The sequence below is a fragment of the Aethalodelphis obliquidens genome, unplaced genomic scaffold, assembly GCF_003676395.1.
Source record: "Aethalodelphis obliquidens isolate GAN/ISIS:26980383/991018 unplaced genomic scaffold, ASM367639v1 scaffold10, whole genome shotgun sequence".
Classification (NCBI taxonomy): Eukaryota; Metazoa; Chordata; class Mammalia; order Artiodactyla; family Delphinidae; genus Aethalodelphis; species Aethalodelphis obliquidens.
Genome location: NW_020837954.1, coordinates 42,891,518 through 42,910,193, shown reverse-complemented (window position 1 = coordinate 42,910,193; position 18,676 = coordinate 42,891,518). Strand labels below are relative to the sequence as shown.

The 18,676-nt window shown below is 53.8% G+C and overlaps 1 protein-coding gene across 4 annotated transcripts in view; it reads right to left on the bottom strand.

Moving 5' to 3' along the window:
• The window catches only part of SMOC1 (SPARC related modular calcium binding 1), a 156,634-nt gene that overhangs the window by 2,526 nt on the left and 135,432 nt on the right, over positions 1 to 18,676 (bottom strand). For all 4 annotated transcript variants that reach the window (XM_027111631.1, XM_027111632.1, XM_027111629.1 and 1 more), the window contains exons 8-11: positions 16,903 to 17,095; positions 16,265 to 16,347; positions 14,419 to 14,524; positions 4,602 to 4,846 (exon numbers count right to left, since the gene is read on the bottom strand). In XM_027111631.1, the coding sequence (XP_026967432.1) occupies positions 4,602 to 4,846; positions 14,419 to 14,524; positions 16,265 to 16,347; positions 16,903 to 17,095 (627 nt within the window). The remainder of the gene's footprint in view (positions 1 to 4,601; positions 4,847 to 14,418; positions 14,525 to 16,264; positions 16,348 to 16,902; positions 17,096 to 18,676) is intronic.

Genomic DNA, 18,676 nt, shown 5'->3' with positions numbered 1-18,676 from the left:
ACCTGGGCCCCTGGCCCCTCTAGTGCCCAGAATGAAGAGGGCACTTGGGGAAGAGCCAGAGATTGTGTGGCCAGGCTTCCTGTTCTACCCGGGTATACCCCTTGTTAGCCAACACCTTTAAACACAGTCCTTCTTCCCTAAGGCCAGGGCCCCCTCATTAGCGGAGAGGGGCTTTAGTGCTGATGGACATTTGCATAACCTTCTTGGGTCCTGGCTCTCCCAGTCGCAGAAGGTCAGGTGGAAGGAATCTTAGCCATCATCTGGTCCAGCCCCTTCACTTAACAAATCCAGAAACTGATGCTCAGAGCAGCTGAGGAGCTTATCAGAGGTCCAAGGCTTGTTCTGCGAACACCCACTCCACCCCATGGGGTGCTGATCGGTTTTGGAGGCTCTGCAGGGCCTAGGTCTCCTAAGGGAGGAGCGGGGAGCTGCAAGGCAGGCACACCAAGAGCTGGGCCAGCTCCACGTGGGCCCTGGAGGCTGTGTGATTTTGTGCACAGCCCTTAACCCCTCTGGGTCAGACTGTGGAGCAGGAATTAGGACCACAGCTGCGCTGCTTCTGCTGTGCCTCTCACAGGGAGGATCAACTGAATCCACGGAGAAAGGGCTTGGAGGAGTGTAACGTGCTGTGGGGATACACGCCCACCCTCAGCTCAACCACCCCCAACTGACACTAACATTCCTTAAGACCTGAGAAAAAAGACAGAACACAGGGTGGGGTAGGGTGAGGGGTAGATACCGGTATATCCAATGTCACGGATGAGAAAACAAACTTGGAAAGATAGCGGGACAAGCCGAAGGCAGGCGGGTGGGAGGTGAGCCAGGTTGCCAGGCCCTGAATCCCATCTTTCATCTGCTCCAGCCAGCAGCTGCTTCTCTCAGGGCTGACAGGATCTACACGTACAGAGGACCTCAGATAGTCCCGCCCACCAGGCTGAGACTCAGGAGAGAAAACATACAGCCAGCGGTAACCAGCTCTCACCCTGAAGGCTTACCGCACTAATCCCTTCACCAAAATATCGCTTCATCCTCAGAGCAACTGTATATGGTTCTAATAAAACAATCAAATTATCCCCATTTTATGAGGATGAAACTGAGGCTTGGAGATGGCGTAGCTTTTACGTGGTGAAGCAAACTCAGACCCGTCTGCTTCCAGAATCATGCTCTTAACTACCAAGGAAGGCAGGGGAGAGAAAAGGTCCGAGCCCGGAGCAGGTCCATCCTTGGGCAATTCATCGGGAGAGCTGGCAACTTTTTTCAATGGAAGAACTCGGCTCCAGCCTGCCTGCTTCAGAGGGTGGTGACAGTAATCCTAATGATGGTGCTTTATATGCTGGGAAGGGCCAGTTAAGAAAGACCAGCCCTGAGAATTTAGCTCCCCAGTGAGGAATCCGGTTGGTAAAAATGCCTGTGTTCATGGGGCATTTCCCGAAAATTCAGTCCCTCACACCCAAAGCTACATTCACCCCCAAACTCTGTCCTCCCCACACCCGATTTCTGCCCCCAACTTGGTGTGCAAGCCCCTTTCAGCCCACCAGAGGGCGCTGCACAACACCAGATGACCAACATCTGCTCCATTCCCTACATACCATCTACCCAAGTGGCTTTTCTGCTGCTCCGCAGAGGAGAGGGACCCTGCGAAGCTGCCGGCAGCCTGGGGGTGCGTTACTCTACTACTCCTAATTTCTTTTGTGCATTCACCACTAACCACGTACTGAGCTAAGTCCTTCACAGGCACCAGCTTGTTAAACCACACCGAATCTGTGAGGCAGATGCTATCATCTCCATTTTGCAGATGAGGAAATTGAGGCTCAGAGAGTTTGGGTAGCTTGCTAAAGATTACAGAGCTAGTAAGTGTCAGGCCTGGATGCTTCCTCTGGGTTCTGTGCACCTGGTGCCCCACAAAGCTTCAGAGGACAGCCGGGAGGCCTCCTTGAGCTCGGTGGACCCGAGGTCACCACACTCAGCCTCCCCTTGGCCGCTGTGTGCTGCACGGACCTGAACTACCAGCACAGGAAGGGGGCTGAGGGCAGAGGGGCTACAGAGCTCTGTGATTGCAACCCCACTGAGCCCAGAAGTGCTCCTGGGTGGGCCTGGGGTCTATACTAACACTGGGTAGTCTCTTTCCAATACTGGCCCTCAGGCTGTGCTCTGAGAAATGGGCACAGATTCCAAATGCCAAAGCGTAATGTCACCATACAGGACAATCCCTCTCCTATCCCTTCATCATTTGACAAGGATCTAATGCACTGTTACTGGGCGCCGTGCACCGTGCACTGTGCACTCTGCCTGAGGTTAGAAATTGAGAAGGCACACCCACAGCTACAGGGGAGCTGCAGGGGAGAATCAGGAACGTGAACTGCAAATGCAGTGTGATAAGGCTCTGACAGCGGCAATAATCTTACGGAGGAGGATAGTAATATTGAACTTCCGCGGAGTTCCTTCAATGTCTCAGGCACTATGACAACTGCTTTGACTCACTGTCCCAGTGAATCAGCACAACAGCCCTATGAGGTGGATATTATGATTATTTCCATCTTCCCGATGAAAACACTGAAACCCGGGATGGCTGAGTAGTTTGTACTTGGGTGAAAGAACGAGTCTGTGGCCGAGGCAGGGTCCTGGGGACTCAGAGTCGTGGGAACACAGAGAGGCATCCTCATCAGACAGGGGTGCCCAGAGTGATGAGGTCACTCACCCAGGGCCACACGCCCCAGAACAAAGGCCAGAACCCAGTGATGGAGCGGGCAGGTCCCGAGACTGGGTACCTCATGGTAACTCAGCCACTTCCCCAGCTACCTTTTGGGTTTACAGTGTCAAACGAGGGTTAGAACGAGGAAAAGCCCTCATGTTTCCTCCAAGGCAATCTCAGCATTTCCCAAGCTTCCATTTCAAATAAGTCAGCACCACCCGAATTGGTATCTTCAGCCCAGACCTTTCACTGGTACTACAGACCCTCTAATTCTTTGGGTGCATCCAACTTGACACGTCCAAGCCATCCTCGTCACCTTCCCTGTCCCCCTGCACCCGCTCGGCTCTTCCTCCCACGTTGCCCAGCTCAGTGAATGGACCCACTGTCCAGTTGCCCAAACCAACCTTCATCCCTCTATGCACTCAGTCACCAGGGCCTGCAGGTCTACCTAGTCACCTCTACCCACTACTCTGCATCCCCTACGGAGTTTTTCATAACTCAGGCCTCCATCACCTCCTGTCTGGACAGCCACAGCCTCCTACTGGGGGCTCTGCCTTGCTTATCCCCAATCCATTTCCCACACTGCAACAGAATAATTTTTAAGCAAAACTGATGCTCTTGTGTCTCTGACTGAATCCCTTCAACAGCTTCCCCACTGCCCTTGTAGAGCTGAAACTCTCTCACCTTGCCTCCTACCCCTTCCCCTCCCCTTCCATCTTCAAACACGCATCTCAGTCACACTGACCTCCTTCAGCTCCTCTAGAACTCTCCTCCCTCACCTCTGCAGCTTCACTCTTCATTTGCCTCGGCTCAGAACACTCTTCCCTCCCCTGATCTTTCTGCTTGGCCACCTCTTACTCATTGCTCAGGGATTGCTGTAGAGCAGGGGCAGAAAACTTATCTGTAAAGGACTAGCTGGTAAGTATGTTAGCTTTGGTGGTCATGTACAATATACAATAGTCTCGGTTGTATATTCTTCATTTTTGAAAATTACATCCCTTTAAAAATAGAAAAACCACTCAGCTCACAGGCTGTACAGAAACAGGCCGTGGACTAGATTGGGCCCATGGGCCACAGTTGGCTGACCCCTGGTCTAGACATCACCTCCTTCCCAAAGTTTTCCAAGCCCGTCTGCCCCTGGGCGGATGGGGGTGCCCTACGTACGTTCCTACAATACTCTGCACTTGCTCCACTGTGACAGAGATCATTAGGTGTCCACCAGAATTCACGCTCTCCTCCTCTTCTTGGGTTCCCAGCCTTCCTTACTGTGGGGTGTGGTCTAGTGACTGAGTTCAAGCCAGTGAAATAGGAGAGGTGATGTGTGTCATTTCCAGGACTGGCCCGTCAACGCCCCACCACAGGCACTGCTCCAGGCTTTACGCCATCTGGCTGGCTGGGAAGGGAGAAGACCCCCAGGGTGACCCTGGATGCCACATAATAAAGATGGCAGAGTCATTCTCAGCCTGAATCTCAGTGACTGCACACGAATCAATCCCCACTCCTATTCCTTCCCCTGCATACACCATACACACACACACACCCCTAGGACTTGGAATCGTGGTGAACTACTATACGGACAAGATGAACTAATACTCACTGTGCTGAGCTGAGCCATTACATGTGTGGCTGTACTTGTCACTGCAGCCTGGCCTCTCCTAATACACCCTCATAGCACTTACCACAAGGTATGTAAGTACTTCAGTATGTGTCTCCTCCATAGACTGTGGAAGGACAGGGAACTTATCCATCCATTCCTCACTATATCAGGCGTCTAGCGTGAAGCATAACACACTCCCAGTAAGTAGCTGAATAAACACGCACCTGGGACCTCATCTACTGGGGGAGCCCTCGGCCCCCGGGCCCGGGCGGGGCAAGTCCTAGTGGGCCAGGAGCATAGGCGAGCACTCACCTTCTTTGCTGACACCCAGGCAGCCCTTCAGCTCGGCAAGTGAGATGACCTTGTCCTTGTTCAGGTCACAGTAGTCAGTGAAACGCCGGGCGCATTTCTTGGGCTTGGCTTTCTTCTTCACGTAGCGCTTGAAGGGCTTCATTTCCCTCTTGTTAATGTCGTCGCTGCTGTTGCTGTCCAGCTGGCTGAAGTACCAGTGCACCACTCGCTCCTCCAGGGTGTGGCTGGGGTCTGGCTCTGAGAACCTGGGCCACGGGCAGACACCCCCATCCCCAAGCACACCGCTCAGGATCCTGCAGGAGCCACCAGCCCAGCCTCAGTTCCCTCCCACGTGCTCAGATGCCAGGGCTGCCGGCAGCCGGGCAGAAACGGCTTCTCTGAGCCCAAGCCCTCCCAGCCCCCATGAGCTTTCCAACTTTGAGCCGCAAGACTGGACACTTCATTCTTCGGGGGTCCCCAAGTAGGTGAGCCCGCCACCCCCTCCGCCACAGCCAGCAACGTTCTCATACAAGACGGATGCTCAAGACATATCGGCTGGATATAATTCACCTGAGAAACCACAGGGATCCAAACTGTCTTTCTCCCAGCCTGGTGTTGCTGCCACACAAGCTGCCCGTTACACATGAACTTGGCATCCAAATGGACGTGACTATGGGAAAGGGTGCTCAGAGCCTGCACCACCCACCCAGTGCCAGTCCAGGTCCTGGGAGGGCTTCCAAAGCAGGAGGCAGAGCCCCTGGCTTCAAACTGCTGTCTTCGCGAAACAGAGCCAAAAAAGTGAAACCGAGCAGCAACGGGTCAGTGTGAAGTTCCCGTGGGCCGTCCCTATCAGGTATCGAGTGCGGTAAGAATTGAGGAAAGAAGGCAATTGAGATGGACGCAAACAGAGGTTCTACAGCTGGCAAGTCCAGACCTACTAAGCGTGAGTCTGTCCACATAGAGGTTTTAAGACAGGAGGCCCAGGGTGGACCCAGGAAGCCACATGTTAACTACAACCCCCAGGGGATTCTGCTAAGAAGCACTGGGCTACAGTAACCAAGAAAGCTTCCCGGTGTCGAGATGCACAGCGGTGACCGCATCTAACACAGCCCACGTATGCGTGGCGACCGTAACGTGACAAGAGCAATGCCTACACATGTAATGTACACAAGGCCCACCCATCAATTTCATTTACTCATGATGCGTCTCTTCTAGAGGGGGTGACTGGGGTCTCTGGCCAGGAGAACAGAGTCACACGAGTCCCATGGTTCCTGCTGCCGGGGCTTGGCACGGAGTGAATGTGGTCAAGGCCCTTTTGTTTAAAGCCCTGGGTAACTTTCCCTTGGTTGGGGGACTAAGGCTGAGGTTGGGAGGTCCACACATTCAAATACTTAGTCTGCAGGGCACTGGGACAGACTACGTGACGACCATGGGTGAGAGGCATGGGCAGAGGGGCTCGCTGTCACACAGGGTCCTACACCAGGGATTCAGTGCCTGCCAGCACACTCTGAAGCTGTACCCGGCAAGAAAAATATTCAAGGCACTTCCCAGTGCCTTGGGGTTCTTCTCTAGGGTTTGCCGAGTTTTCCGGGAGGGAGGGGACCATCCCTGACACCTTCGCTATGAATGAGCCAGCAAACTCCCTCCGCTACCCCAACCCCCAAGTGGCCTCACCATTTAGGGAAAAAGATGTTTCATTACCAAAAAAACGCCAAGCAGCCCTGTTGAATGCCCACTCCTAGTTAAGTGGATTGCAGTCTTGGGCAGGTCCCCCTGGGCACCCTGGACCAATTCCAAGAGAGCACAATTAGTGGATCTGCCAGCAGGACCTCATCTTGACAGGTCTGGCGCAGGGAGCACCTGGGGAAGGTGTGAGGGACCGTCTGCTTCTGGCCCTTGGGGAATCTGCTAGGTCTGTCATAGAAACCAGGCTTGGAAGGGCTTTCAAACAGGCATGGCTCAGACTGTTGTCTCTGCCAGTACATGGTTCTTTGGTGGTTTTAAGCTTCCTCTACTTTCACTGCAACATTCGCTCTCGAGCCTGCAGGGTATACCAGGCGGGCCCCAGAACATTCTCTATCAGGATGCTCGTGGAGCAGCAGGGAGGGTGGCCAGCTCCCTCGCAGGGCACCCTGCCTGCCCTCGCCTTCTCCTACACGCGAGGGAGGACCCAGCTGCGGGAGGAGAGCCGGGAAGGACCCAGGGGAGACACTCCAGCTATTCCCACCCAGGCTTTCTAAGGCGGCCAGGGGAGGGCCTTCCCCCTCGGCCCCTCCCGTGAGGGGGCCACGAGAACGCCCCCGCGAAGGCAGCTCCTCCTTTAACCTTTAGGCTCAGCATAGCGTAATGTCTACCTAGAGGCTGGAATAATAAAACCTCACTTGCTGAGACGGGAAGGGATGAGGTCATCCCGCCTAGATGCCCAGCCAGGAGAGGCCTGCTGCCTCCAACACGTGTTCCTGGGCTCCCGCCCGCCTGCTCAGTTCTCAGCGACTCTGTTGCTGGAGCTCCCCGCACCTTCCTTTGGGCTAGGCTGCGGCAAGAAGCAGCTCTTCTCCCGCGCTACAGCCTCTAAGCGTTTCCTCTTATGCCAGAGAGTGACTGTCATTTGGGGGCTGCTCCGTTTTTCCTCCCTTCCCTGCCTCCTTGTCTGGAGAACCGTGTTCCTGCCGTCCTCACTCCCAGCAGGAGCTCCCCAGCCCAGAGCGCCCATGCTTTCTGCCCGCTACCCCCCGTATGTCCCCCATACCCCGCAGCCGAGGACACGTCCCAGGAGACATCCCCCGAGGGCCCTGCAAGCAGTGCCTCTGCCTCCCTGTAGCACTTCCCCAACCGGCAGCCTGCCCTGTGGGCCTGCCTCTCCCCGCCCCCGTCCCCAGCTGGCGTGAGGCACTCTGCTTCTGAAATCCTTTGACTTCCAGAATCCCATGCTACCCCCTCCCCAAACATCAGAGCCAGGCTCCACATGTGTAGCTAGGCAGCGCTAGGGTCCTATTTTGGAAGCCAAGGCTTTGTCTAGGCCAAGCGCCAAGTACATTTAAGGCAAGAATTTCTTAGCGAGGGTGCGGGGCAGTGGGGTGGGATCATGGACCCTCAGAAAACGTAAACAAAGCCATAGCCCCTCTCTCTAAGATGCACATGCACCCAGAACTCTGCAGATTTTAGGGGTTTAATGGACTCCCTAAACCTCATCCAAGGTCACGGACTCAAGTTAAGAACCCTCATCTAGAGGGGAGGAGACTCCAGCCATGATCCCAGAAGAATAAGTCTGAACCTTCTGGAAGAAGATCGGGTGAGACAAAACACAGTAACTGGGAGGGGCTTGGGGGTAGTTTTCATGCTTCCAGCAAAGCATACGAGAAAAAAGAAAACTACTGAAGGCATCTGGCCCAAAACGCTGAAAATGAGGTTTTGGCTTCACAGCGGCCTCAAGTCCCCAAACTACCATGCTTCACGCAAGAACTAGTTACGCCTGACATCTATCAGGAGTCCTGATTTAGCCAAACCAGTGGTGGGCACGTGTGAAAGAAGACACGAGAAGCCTCTGTTAACTAAGGAGAAGCTAAGGTTTTCCCAGGGGCGTGCTGGATGGGGTGGGGCAAGAGAGCCTCCCTGAGTCTCCAGGAACCTCTCAAGCAGTCTGTGCTGGTGGAGTCCTTTCCATCACAGCTGGACTCCTCACAATTCACCCCTGACCTCAAAGCCACAGCCCACCGAGCCCTCCAGCTCTGACAGCTTTCTAGCAGGATCCTTTAAAAACACTGGCAACTTGCACTCCCAGTTCTAGGGTTACACGGGCATCAGACTCCCGGCCTCTCTCTCACATAGGCTCACAGAACTGGGATCAGAACCGCTGGAATTCAGAGCTGCTCATCAGGCCAGGGCTGGGGACCCTATGTTAGAGAGTGTGACGGTTCTTTAAGATCACTTAACGGCGATGCCCAGGTCCTTGCTACGGGCCTGCCTACAGACACAATTCCACTCCCATTAAAAGGGCTTATTGGGTGAGTAGAGGATCCAGGTTTCCTCGGATATGGTGTGGAGAGACGCAGTGCAAGGCTGGCGTCAGCCCCGCCTCTGGGCTGTTTTGGTGGCCGTCCTGTTGCCTCCCGTCTCCAGCGATGAGGAAAACCACTAGAGCCAGGTCCCTCCCTGGACTGGCCGGGCCCCGCCGAGTCTTCTCCCAAATTAAGAGGCGGCAGGTGCCACCCTTCCCCCGCAGCCCTCTCGGTGTCGCTCCTGCAGCCTCAGACCGCCGGGCCTCGGCTGCAACGCACAGCTGGAGAGTCAGCCCCTTTTACCACAAGGAAACTGGCGCTGGCCAAGATCTCGGGCCCAATTCCGCTGTCCCAAGCAGTTTTAAACAAGGTGAGGTGGGCTGGCCTGGAGGCACGGGCCAAGCCAAGCAGGCCAACGGAGTGCCATCTGGAGCGGGGTCCGGGCCCTGCCAGCTGTGCGGGTGGGGAGAGTTGGGAAACGCCAAGTCAGCCGCATTCCAGCCTCCTCCTTGTGAGAACATCAACAAGTCACCGCACTGGGCAGGAAGGAGGAAGCCTCAGACCCACGGTCTCTTCTTGCAGGGCCACGGGAGGGGCAGCGAGGCTCACGCGGCCCCGCCCAGCTCCTCTCAACGTTGACTTTTCCTAGGGTGGAGTGGAGAAAGGAGAGGGTTCCCCTGCGCTAGAAGGCTCTGCCAGCTAGGATCTCAGAACTCCCCCTTTGGGACTGATAAATGCTGATGGGGAGGCTGACGTAGCCAGTGGGGTGAGGGGCCGGGGGCGGAACTCTGCCTTCTGGAGCGGGAAGGATGAAGAGCATAATTCAGGGCTTCCCTGGTGGCGCAGTGGTTGAGGGTCCGCCTGCCGATGCAGGGGACGCGGGTTCGTATCCCGGTCCAGGAGGATCCCACGTGCCGCAGAGCGGCTGGGCCCGTGAGCCATGGCCGCTGGGCCTGCGCGTCCGGAGCCTGTGCTCCGCAACGGGAGAGGCCACAGCAGTGAGAGGCCCACGTACCGCAAAAAAAAAAAAAGAGCATAATTCAATGATCTAGCAACCTTCACTGAGAACAGCTCTCATCTAATGATACCTGCAGGCCACCCCCTCCCAGGCACTAGCCACAGATGTTCCCATGGACACCCCATTCACAGATGTTCCCATGGACACCCCATTCTACTTTGCCTATTTTTAGATTTGGGCAGCACTGCTTTCCCCCTAAATCAGGCTAGAAGACCAGAAAAGGAAGTAGATATCTCCCTCTTCCACTCCCTACATCCAGCAAGTCTTCAAATCCTATTGATTTCATTACTAAAGCTTCAGTAAATCATCCCATCTGCCACAGCTTTAGTCCACATTCTCACCACCGTTCCCTCTGGTGTGGGCCGTAACCTTCCTGCCCCATTTAGCTCCCCTCCCCCCGTCTGGCTTCCGTAGGAAGGCCCATCTAGTCACATGCCTCCCTGTGGCCCTCTCTGGCGCAAATCACAAGACCCAGCATGATCTGGGCTCTGCCCAGCCCTACAGCCTCATCTCCCACCTGTCCACAGCCTGCCTCCCAAGCTTAAACCTTACTCCTCACAATTCCTTCCACAGACCCTACCTCGTTCGTACCTCGCTACCCCTAGGGTCCCTCTGCTGGGATACCCTTATTCCTGGTCCATCTAGGTCGTGGCATTTTCTCACTCGTAAGTGAAGATGTGGCTTAAATGTCACCTCCTGTGGAAAGCCTTCTCTCACACGCCCTCCCTCCCCTGAGTCCCTGCAGGACTTCATCCACCTCTGTTGTCACATTGGCTTTACAGTGCACTCACGTGATTACATAGCTCTTCTCCCAGGAGCTCCTCCAGCCCGGAACCATGCCCTCATCCCTGTATGTCCCCAGAACCCAGCACAGAGCTTACGCCACGGGTAAGATGTAAGAGTTTGTGCAAAGCTAAAATCTCCAAGCCTGACAGGTGGTGGTTTGGGGGGAAGACACCCTCTTTTCTGCTCAGCCCAAACATCCTCCCGGTCCCTTCTTCCCACTGTCCCCAAATGGGACTGTTTCCCGCTGGCCCCAGCTGGTGTCCAGCTTTAACTGCCACCCTGAGAGGACGCAGGAGGGATCAGCTGTGGTTTCTTTGACCTTGCGCTTGCAACCTCAATTCTACCTGAATTCACAGCCAAGGCCCAAACCCAGGGACCCTGGATTCCATAATTCTCTTCGCCAGCCCTGCTCCAGATGTGCTGCCCTGTGCCTTGGCTCTCCCACTGTAGAAGGCTGCCTGACCAGGGGCTGTCCACAGGGTGCCCAAGTCCCTTGGTCCCAGCCAGGGCGCCGTAAGGCCCTGGTGACAAAGAAGCATTACAGTGAACTTCAGGGCTAGATCTGGCCTCGTAATTAGTCTTGAAGCCGTTGCTGGAGCCTCTGACGTGTGCCAGGAAAAAGAGGCCTTATTGAGACATCCCTCTCTGTATCTAACAGGGATCCATCCATCTATCCACCCATCCTTCTGGCTATTTATTCATTTAACAAATATTTACTGAGCACCTACTGTGTGCCAGGCACTATCCTGAGTTCTAGGAATACAGCAGGGAAGAAGGCAGAAAACGCTCCTTCCCTCGTTGAGTTCAATTTTCATTGGGTAGCGGAGACAGATACAAATAAACAAACCAGCAAAACGTCAGATAGGGATAAGCACTAGGCTGAGAATTAAAAAGCGCTGTTGTGGGCTTCCCCGGTGGCGCAGTGGTTGAGAGTCCGCCTGCCGATGCAGGGGACACGGGTTCGTGCCCCGGTCTGGGAAGATCCCACATGCCGCGGAGCGGCTGGGCCCGTGAGCCATGGCCGCTGAGCCTGCGCATCCGGAGCCTGTGCTCCGCCACGGGAGAGGCCACAGCAGTGAGAGGCCTGCGTACCGCAAAAAAAAAAAAAAAAAAGTGGTGTTGTGATAGAGGGTGACAGGGCTGCTCCTTTAGTTTGGATGGTCATTGAGAAGATGATATTTAAATGGAGCAGTGGGGCCAGTCACGGGAGGATGGGAGACTCACATTCCAGGCTGAAGGAGCACCTGGCATGGAGGCCCTGGGGCAGGCAAGAGCTTGGCCTGTTTGAGGACCTGAGAAGGACCAGTGGCTGGGACATAATGACAGGAGGGAGCAGCATATGAGAGAAGGGTGAGCGCCAGCAAGACCATCCTGCACGGCCAGTTCGTGGTCAGAGTTCGGGCTTTTTGCTTTTTCAAAATATATTAGGGAGACCTGAGAGGGATTTAAACTCAGTAAAACCGGTAACCCTGGCCAGCCACCTCCCTGCATAACTGATTCTTTCTCCTTCTCTCTGCAGGCCCACTCCCACTTCCTTGATTTCTAAACTATTTCTTGATACATCTTGTCTGTCTTTTGATTACAAGTCTACCCTCCAGGTAACACAATTACCAAATGCAGTTCAAACCTTTCATTCTCATCAAAACCAAACATGGTCAGGCTCACATGAGCTTGAAATGAAAAACATGTTTAGGAAAGAATTTTTTTTTTAATTTCTCCCAACATTATATCATACCTAAAAGAGGTTTTTGGAAACCACAGCAACAAAAACTCCCTTCCCTAATGACACACTGGGATTAAAAGCATTTACGAACTTCTTAGTTTTTATTTTCTGTAAAAATGCCTTCAGCCTGCTATCTGAGGGTCAAGTGTCCATCCGAACTTGCCCTGGCAGCGGGCCCACCTGTGATTTTGGCCTCCCGGCCCTGGACCTAGCTGGGTTTGGTCCTTTCCCTGGCACTGAAGGCTGCCTGGATCCGAGGCCAGGCCGGGCTCAAGGGCTGCGCTCCCGCAGAAGCAAATGGGATGGAGGGTGAAGTCCTGTCTCCTTAGAACCCAAGTAGAAGCACCAGGCAGGCTCCCTGAGCAGTGGGTCAGAGCCAGCAGCCCTGTGGATTTGTGGGTGGAAAGCACCCAGACCTGGAATTGTTAAGGCCATGCCCCTTTCTCGTTTCTTTTTTCCCTCTCTTCTAAAAACCATAAATAGCTCATACCCATTTCTGCATGAAACAACAGGTATGTTTTCACATTCCAAGCATAAATCACAACAAGGCATATAATACTGAATATGCCTTTTCATAATTTCCTCTCCCTCTTCCTGGAGGTTCGGACACAGCCCTCTCGATTTTAGACTTCCAGTTGCTGAGCACCATGGGCTGCCTCTGGGCAGTTCTCATCTGCCGACCTGTCAGACCCAGTCTCCATCTTTTCAGACTTATTGCTGTGCTCCTCCCAGGGGAGGCCTGGACCCTTCCACAGGGTGAGCAAAACAGAGCAGGGCCAGAAACCAGCCTCAGAGCTCACAGGACCATGGGGGTTGCTGAGAGCAAGCTCCCTGGACAAGCAGTTTCCTCGAGTGGCAACCCACCAGGCAGCCACTGCACTCACTGTGATGTGACATAAAAGTGGGTTTTCAGGATCGCTGCCCTTGTCTGCCTTGGGACACAGAACCACTGACAGCTGTGTTGGGAGTCCTGGTGCCCACCCCAGATACACGCCCTGCTGTTGTGCTGATGCAGTCACGCTGGGGCCCTTCCACCAGCCTGGGGGCCTGGGCCTGTCTCGTGGTGGCACTCCTTGCCTGCCCTCTGACAGCTCTGCCTCTGGGGAGATGCGGAGGGACTAGCGCTCCCTCCTTGGTGAGCCACGTAAGCTGAGAGTCAGGCTGCCCATCCCTGCCAAGCACATGGTACTTCCCATTGCTAAGGAGCCAGAACTCTCCCTGCCTCCCGCTCTGGCTTCATAATGGGAAGCACGTCTCACAGGCCCTTTGGGACCTGCATCCTCTGTGTCATCTACCACCACTGTCATCTCCTCCACCCCCTCCTCCATCCACCCCAGCTCAGCCATACTGAACTTCGGACGTGCACTTTCCTGGGGTCACAATGTTCTTTCCTTTTTCCTGGAATGGTTTCCCTTCTTTTACTAGCTGAGTCCTACCTATCCTTCAAAACTCAGTATCACCTCCTCCGGGAAGCCTTCTCTGACTCCTCCAGACTAAATTAGCAAACGCTTCTCTGTTCTTTCACCTCGGTTCTAGCACTTACCACACAGTTTGTATCTTTCTACAGCCTAGTATCCCCATTAGGCTGCATTCTTTGAAGGCCGGGACATGCCTCGCATCCTTGGATTCCCAATCCTTAGCCCAGTGCTTGGCGTGCCATGCACGTTCAACAGTTCTGAGCAGAGGACAGATGAATGCATGCGTGCTCCGATCAACTGACCCAATGGGTCCAAATTAGTGAGCGCCGGCGATGCTGGTCGCTGGGGAGCGTGTACCTTTTGGCCTTGGGTCAGGACTGCCTCGGTCAGCATATCAGCTCCTGAACTAAGCTGGACTTGGCTCTGGCAGTGTCCAATCCCACTGCCCAGAGTCCCTTGGGATTCTCAGGAAGCCAAACTGGCACGCGGCTCCTGCCTTCTCAGAAAAGAAGAAAACCACCAAATGCTCTGGACTCCCTCCCTGCCATCCCTGTTCCCATCGTATGCCCATCCCCCTTCCTGCCATTCTGGACTCACTCCAATGCATCCATTTCTGAGACTGAAGCGCTGGAAGTCTCCAGACACTCCCGGACTTGCCTATAATCAGGTGACTACAAGCTAGAGAAAAGCAACTCCCAAAGACTAGAAAGGGGAGAGGGGCGGCGAGATTTGGGGTGGAAGGTGAGACAAAGTCACAGCTACGCGGTTTCAGGAAGAGGATCAACTTCCAGCTCTTGTTCTACCCACCCCTCCCCACTCTCCCAGGGACCCACAGCATCTGAAAAGTCAGGGGCCCCGTGGTCCCACTGGGCCTGAGTCCCGCTCGCATTCTCACCTCCCACCTCCAGTGGGTGCTGCTGAGTTAATGGCCTGCACCATATCAGTGGTGAGAGCATCCAGCAGGCTGGTGATAAATTCCATTTTCTTCCCTTCTGGACAGCCTGAAAGACAAAGTGAGACTTGAAGGCAGATGCCAGGTAAATGATCAGGTAAACAGCTTCCTCAACTACCACTGTTTCCTCAACCTCTCCAAGTCCTTCTTGTCCAGCCAAATCCACTTTGGGAATTGTCCACAGCTCAGATGATTCTCGTAAACTTCCATAGTTCCTCTACCCACAGCCCGCAAGGGACCAGTCGACCAAACGGATAATAATGCTCTCAATGTTCTTCCATTCCTCAAAGCTTTTGCTGAGTATCAACTCAGGCACTATGCTAAATGTTAGGGGTATCATACACATGGTTCTTCCCCTCGTAAAGTTCACAGTCTACTGGGGAACTCAAGCTAGTTCTGGTACAGGAGGACGGAGCGACTCTAGCAGCAAGGACCAGGTGCTGAAGGGGCACAAGGAATGCAGAGAACTCCAAGGTCAAAGTTGCCTCTAGTAGATCTACCTGTTTACCTATCCAAGAACCTCCTCCTTTTTTCACATCTCTCCTCAACCAGCTTAGATTATAATTATCAACCCTCCCTTATAAGTACTCTCAAACCCTTTGTTTCTCTATTCCGCACTGTGTGATTCCAGCAAAACCCCAAGCGTGGATGAACCTTCTCACCGATATGCCTTCTCCAAGTCTACACCCCCATAGCTGAATAGTGCTAGCGCAAACACCACCACGCAACTGGAGAGACGGTTTTCCTGCAAATTCATGACTACCAGCCCCAAATGGGCCCTCAACACTGCCTACGATCCTCCTCTCTGCAGCAACTATTTCATTCTCTGCTCTCTGCAAATCCCCTAGGTCTCCGGTTAAATGCTACCTTCTCAGAGAAACCACAGATTCTTCCTGTCCTTCTCCCAGCACCTCACTCTTTCCCTTCAGAGTACCTGTCACCACCTTTTATCTGTGTTTGGATTCATTTATTTGTATACTGTCTCCCCCACTAGACAAGCTTCACTTCGGTTTTGATCATTAGACAAACCCAGCGCCTGGCACATAGGGGAATCTCAGTGGACATTTGTTGAAGAGATGGCTAGAAGGAGGGACCCTGGTCTCTACGACTCCATTCTCATGACAGAGTGACCTACAAACCTCACTTGGGAACCCCTAGACTTTCAGGAGCCTCTGTTTTCAGTCCTCCTTTGGAGTCCTGATGGGCCCAGCTCCCACCAGCACTGACCTGCATCTGTGCTGATTAAGACTACAGTGTTCTGGGCCATCAGTATTTAGTACTCTTATTGTAACTCACTGGCAGAGAAACCCAGCCCAGCAGCCATTTAGAGGTCCTGGGTCCCTGCCTGTGAGCCTTGTGTCATACCCCAGTGACAGTTCTGGGCCACCAGGAATCATTGCCCCTCAGGACAGCCTTTCCCTGTGAGCTATCTTCTCTTTGCAGCCCTGGGGAAAAGGGTCCACAGCCCCCAGATCATTTTCCCAGTCACCCTTAGAGAAAGAACTGTAGAGCTTTTAAGGGTAGGATTTTAACCCAGTGACTACATTTTAAAGATAAAAAGGTAAAAGCAAGGAGGAGAAACAGTGTGCTCAAGAGCACAGGACTAATTAGGAACACATCCCAGACTGGATGCAGATCCCATGGCTCCTGCGACGCCCCTGCCCAGTGTCCCCGCTCCACCTTACAGATGGGGAAGCAGACCCAGAGGAGGGCGCTGCTTCTGCATGATGAGGGGCTGGAGGAACAGGAGGAGGTGAAGGCACCAGCAAGGGGTAGTGTCGTCTCCCACCTGGCAGTTCCCTGTCCTTGAAGGGGTCGTCCACCTCCGCACTCTTGGCCCTGGCGTCGCTCTCACAACTGGGCATCACGTAGCTGAGAAGAGAGAGATGCAGGGGGTGAGGAGGGGCTGGAAACTGAGCTGATTTCAGCTCCTACTCCCAGCAATGATCTGTGTGGTCTCGAAGCCTAGATCTCCCAGAGCTGGCAGCAGAATATCTCCTGGACTGTCCAGCAGCTACAAGGCAATCCCAGCGTCGGTGTTCCCACAGAGACATGTTCAGGCATGTCATCTTAGTCAGTCTAGTAGAGCGCTGTTACCTTATGTCTGCACGCAGGATCTTTTTGATCCATAGAACCTAGTGACTCAGGCAGGGCAATCACCTTCTCACTGGTGAACTGAGGTTCAGAGAGGTTGCCTACTTTCCCAAGGTTGCCCAGCTAGGAAAGGCCAGACCTGTGACCAGAATCCAGGATACTGGGACCTCATCTGCCCACGAGCAGAGATGCTGCTCCCCTAGTGCCTCGACTCCCACCAGGCCAGGACAATAAAGCCAGGAGATGTGAGGTGACAGCGTAACAGGAAGCTGGCTCTCCTACCCCAGGCTTCACCTGATGGGTGAGGGGCAGGACGGGCTCTGGGGGACTTACCGTGTGGAGGTCCCGGGCAGCGGACGCCCCGTGTCCACCAGCACACACCAGCAGTAGCCAGTGGATTGGTGGCACTGCACTGGCTTATAGAGCCCCCCGGGGGCACACTCGGGGATGACAATGCCCTCGCGGGGATTCTGCCGGGCCTCTTCCAGGGCGCTCTGTCTCTCCTGGTCACAAGAGTGAACTTTCTCTGCAAGAGAAGACACAGCCTGTGGTGATTCCCACTCCTGTGCCTTCCCTGCCAGGACCTGGCCTGGCCCTAGGGAACTGATCCTGGCTGGTGAATCACCAAGGGGAGCTGTGTCTCCCACATCAGCCCTTAGTGAGGGGCTGGAGGCCCAGAACCTCCCTGCGGCCCCCTAGAGGCGGGGGCAGGAGCTGGCTGCCCTGCTAGCTGACAGCTGATGCAGGAACGCCCGTGTGTGTGGACACTCTCCCAAGCCCAGACGCAGCAGGACAGGGCCAGGCCACTGTCCTCAGGGCAGGGAGATGCTCTGGTGCTCGGCACCCAAGGGGAGCAGAAACAAGGCCCAAACCCACTCCCTTCCAGGCCTCCAACAGGGCTGAACGGAGCTGAGCTGATTACACAACACTGCTTCCATCCAGTGCGAGAGAGAAACAGGCCCGCGGGAAGGTGTCTGTACTCAGCGGCCTCACGAACTATGTCAACGTCTCTGAACAGCCAAACCTGGTTTCTCCAGAGTCAGGCCCAGGCTGAGGCAGTGCACGGTGTCCTGTGCCAGGCCTGGGGGCCTCAGACCCACACGACTCCTGACCAGTCAACCTGCCTGACTTCCCTTTCTTGTTTTTTTGTTGATTCTGTGGGGATTTTTTTTCTTTTTTCTTTTTAGCTATTAAAAATAAATAGCATTAAAATAAATAAATAAATAAATAGCATTAGGTTCCTTTTCTTGTTATAAAGAAAAATTTGAAAAAACCGTAATCCCACCAAAGTTAAACACTACTTGCCCTGGACCTCTTCTTTTCCATGTACACATACATAAATACATATGCACACATCTACTGTTTTTTGTTTTTGTTTTTTTTTTTTTTCGGCACGCGGGCCTCTCACTGTTGCGGCCTCTCCTGTTGCGGAGCACAGGCTCTGGACGCGCAGGCTCAGCGGCCGTGGCTCACGGGCCCAGCCGCTCCATGGCACGTGGGATCTTCCCAGACCGGGGCACGAACCCGCATCCCCTGCATCGGCAGGCGGACTCTCAACCACTGCGCCACCAGGGAAGCCCACTGGGGGTTTTTTAACAATAAAAGGGACCACATCATATACCTGTACTATCACTTTTTTGATCTACTTATTTATCTCTTTATTTATTTACTTTATTACCACTTTATTTCTTTCATGAACAATATTCCGCAACTTTCCCCTTGAAGAAGATGACAGGAATCGTCTTGGGTATCCCATGATATTTTCACAGTGTTTTACAAAAATACCATTCCGAGAGCCAGGAATTTGGTATCAGCAATGTGGAGATTCATCCTCCTCACTGAACAACAGCACAAATGATGAAAATACAGAAGCTCAACTCTGAAGGAGCCAAACCCTTTGAAATAATGACTCTGGTAATGATACACATATGAACCGGACAGATGTTGAAGCAGACTGTAGGTGCACACAGAGACGCATGGCAGCTCCATGCTGTCTTAGAGGGAAGTCAGATGATGGGAAATGATTTTTGTCTCACTCTGAGGAAAAATGCTGAAAAAATTCTCATTGCAGGGTGAGGGACTATTCCCTTAAGCGCATAAAAATATC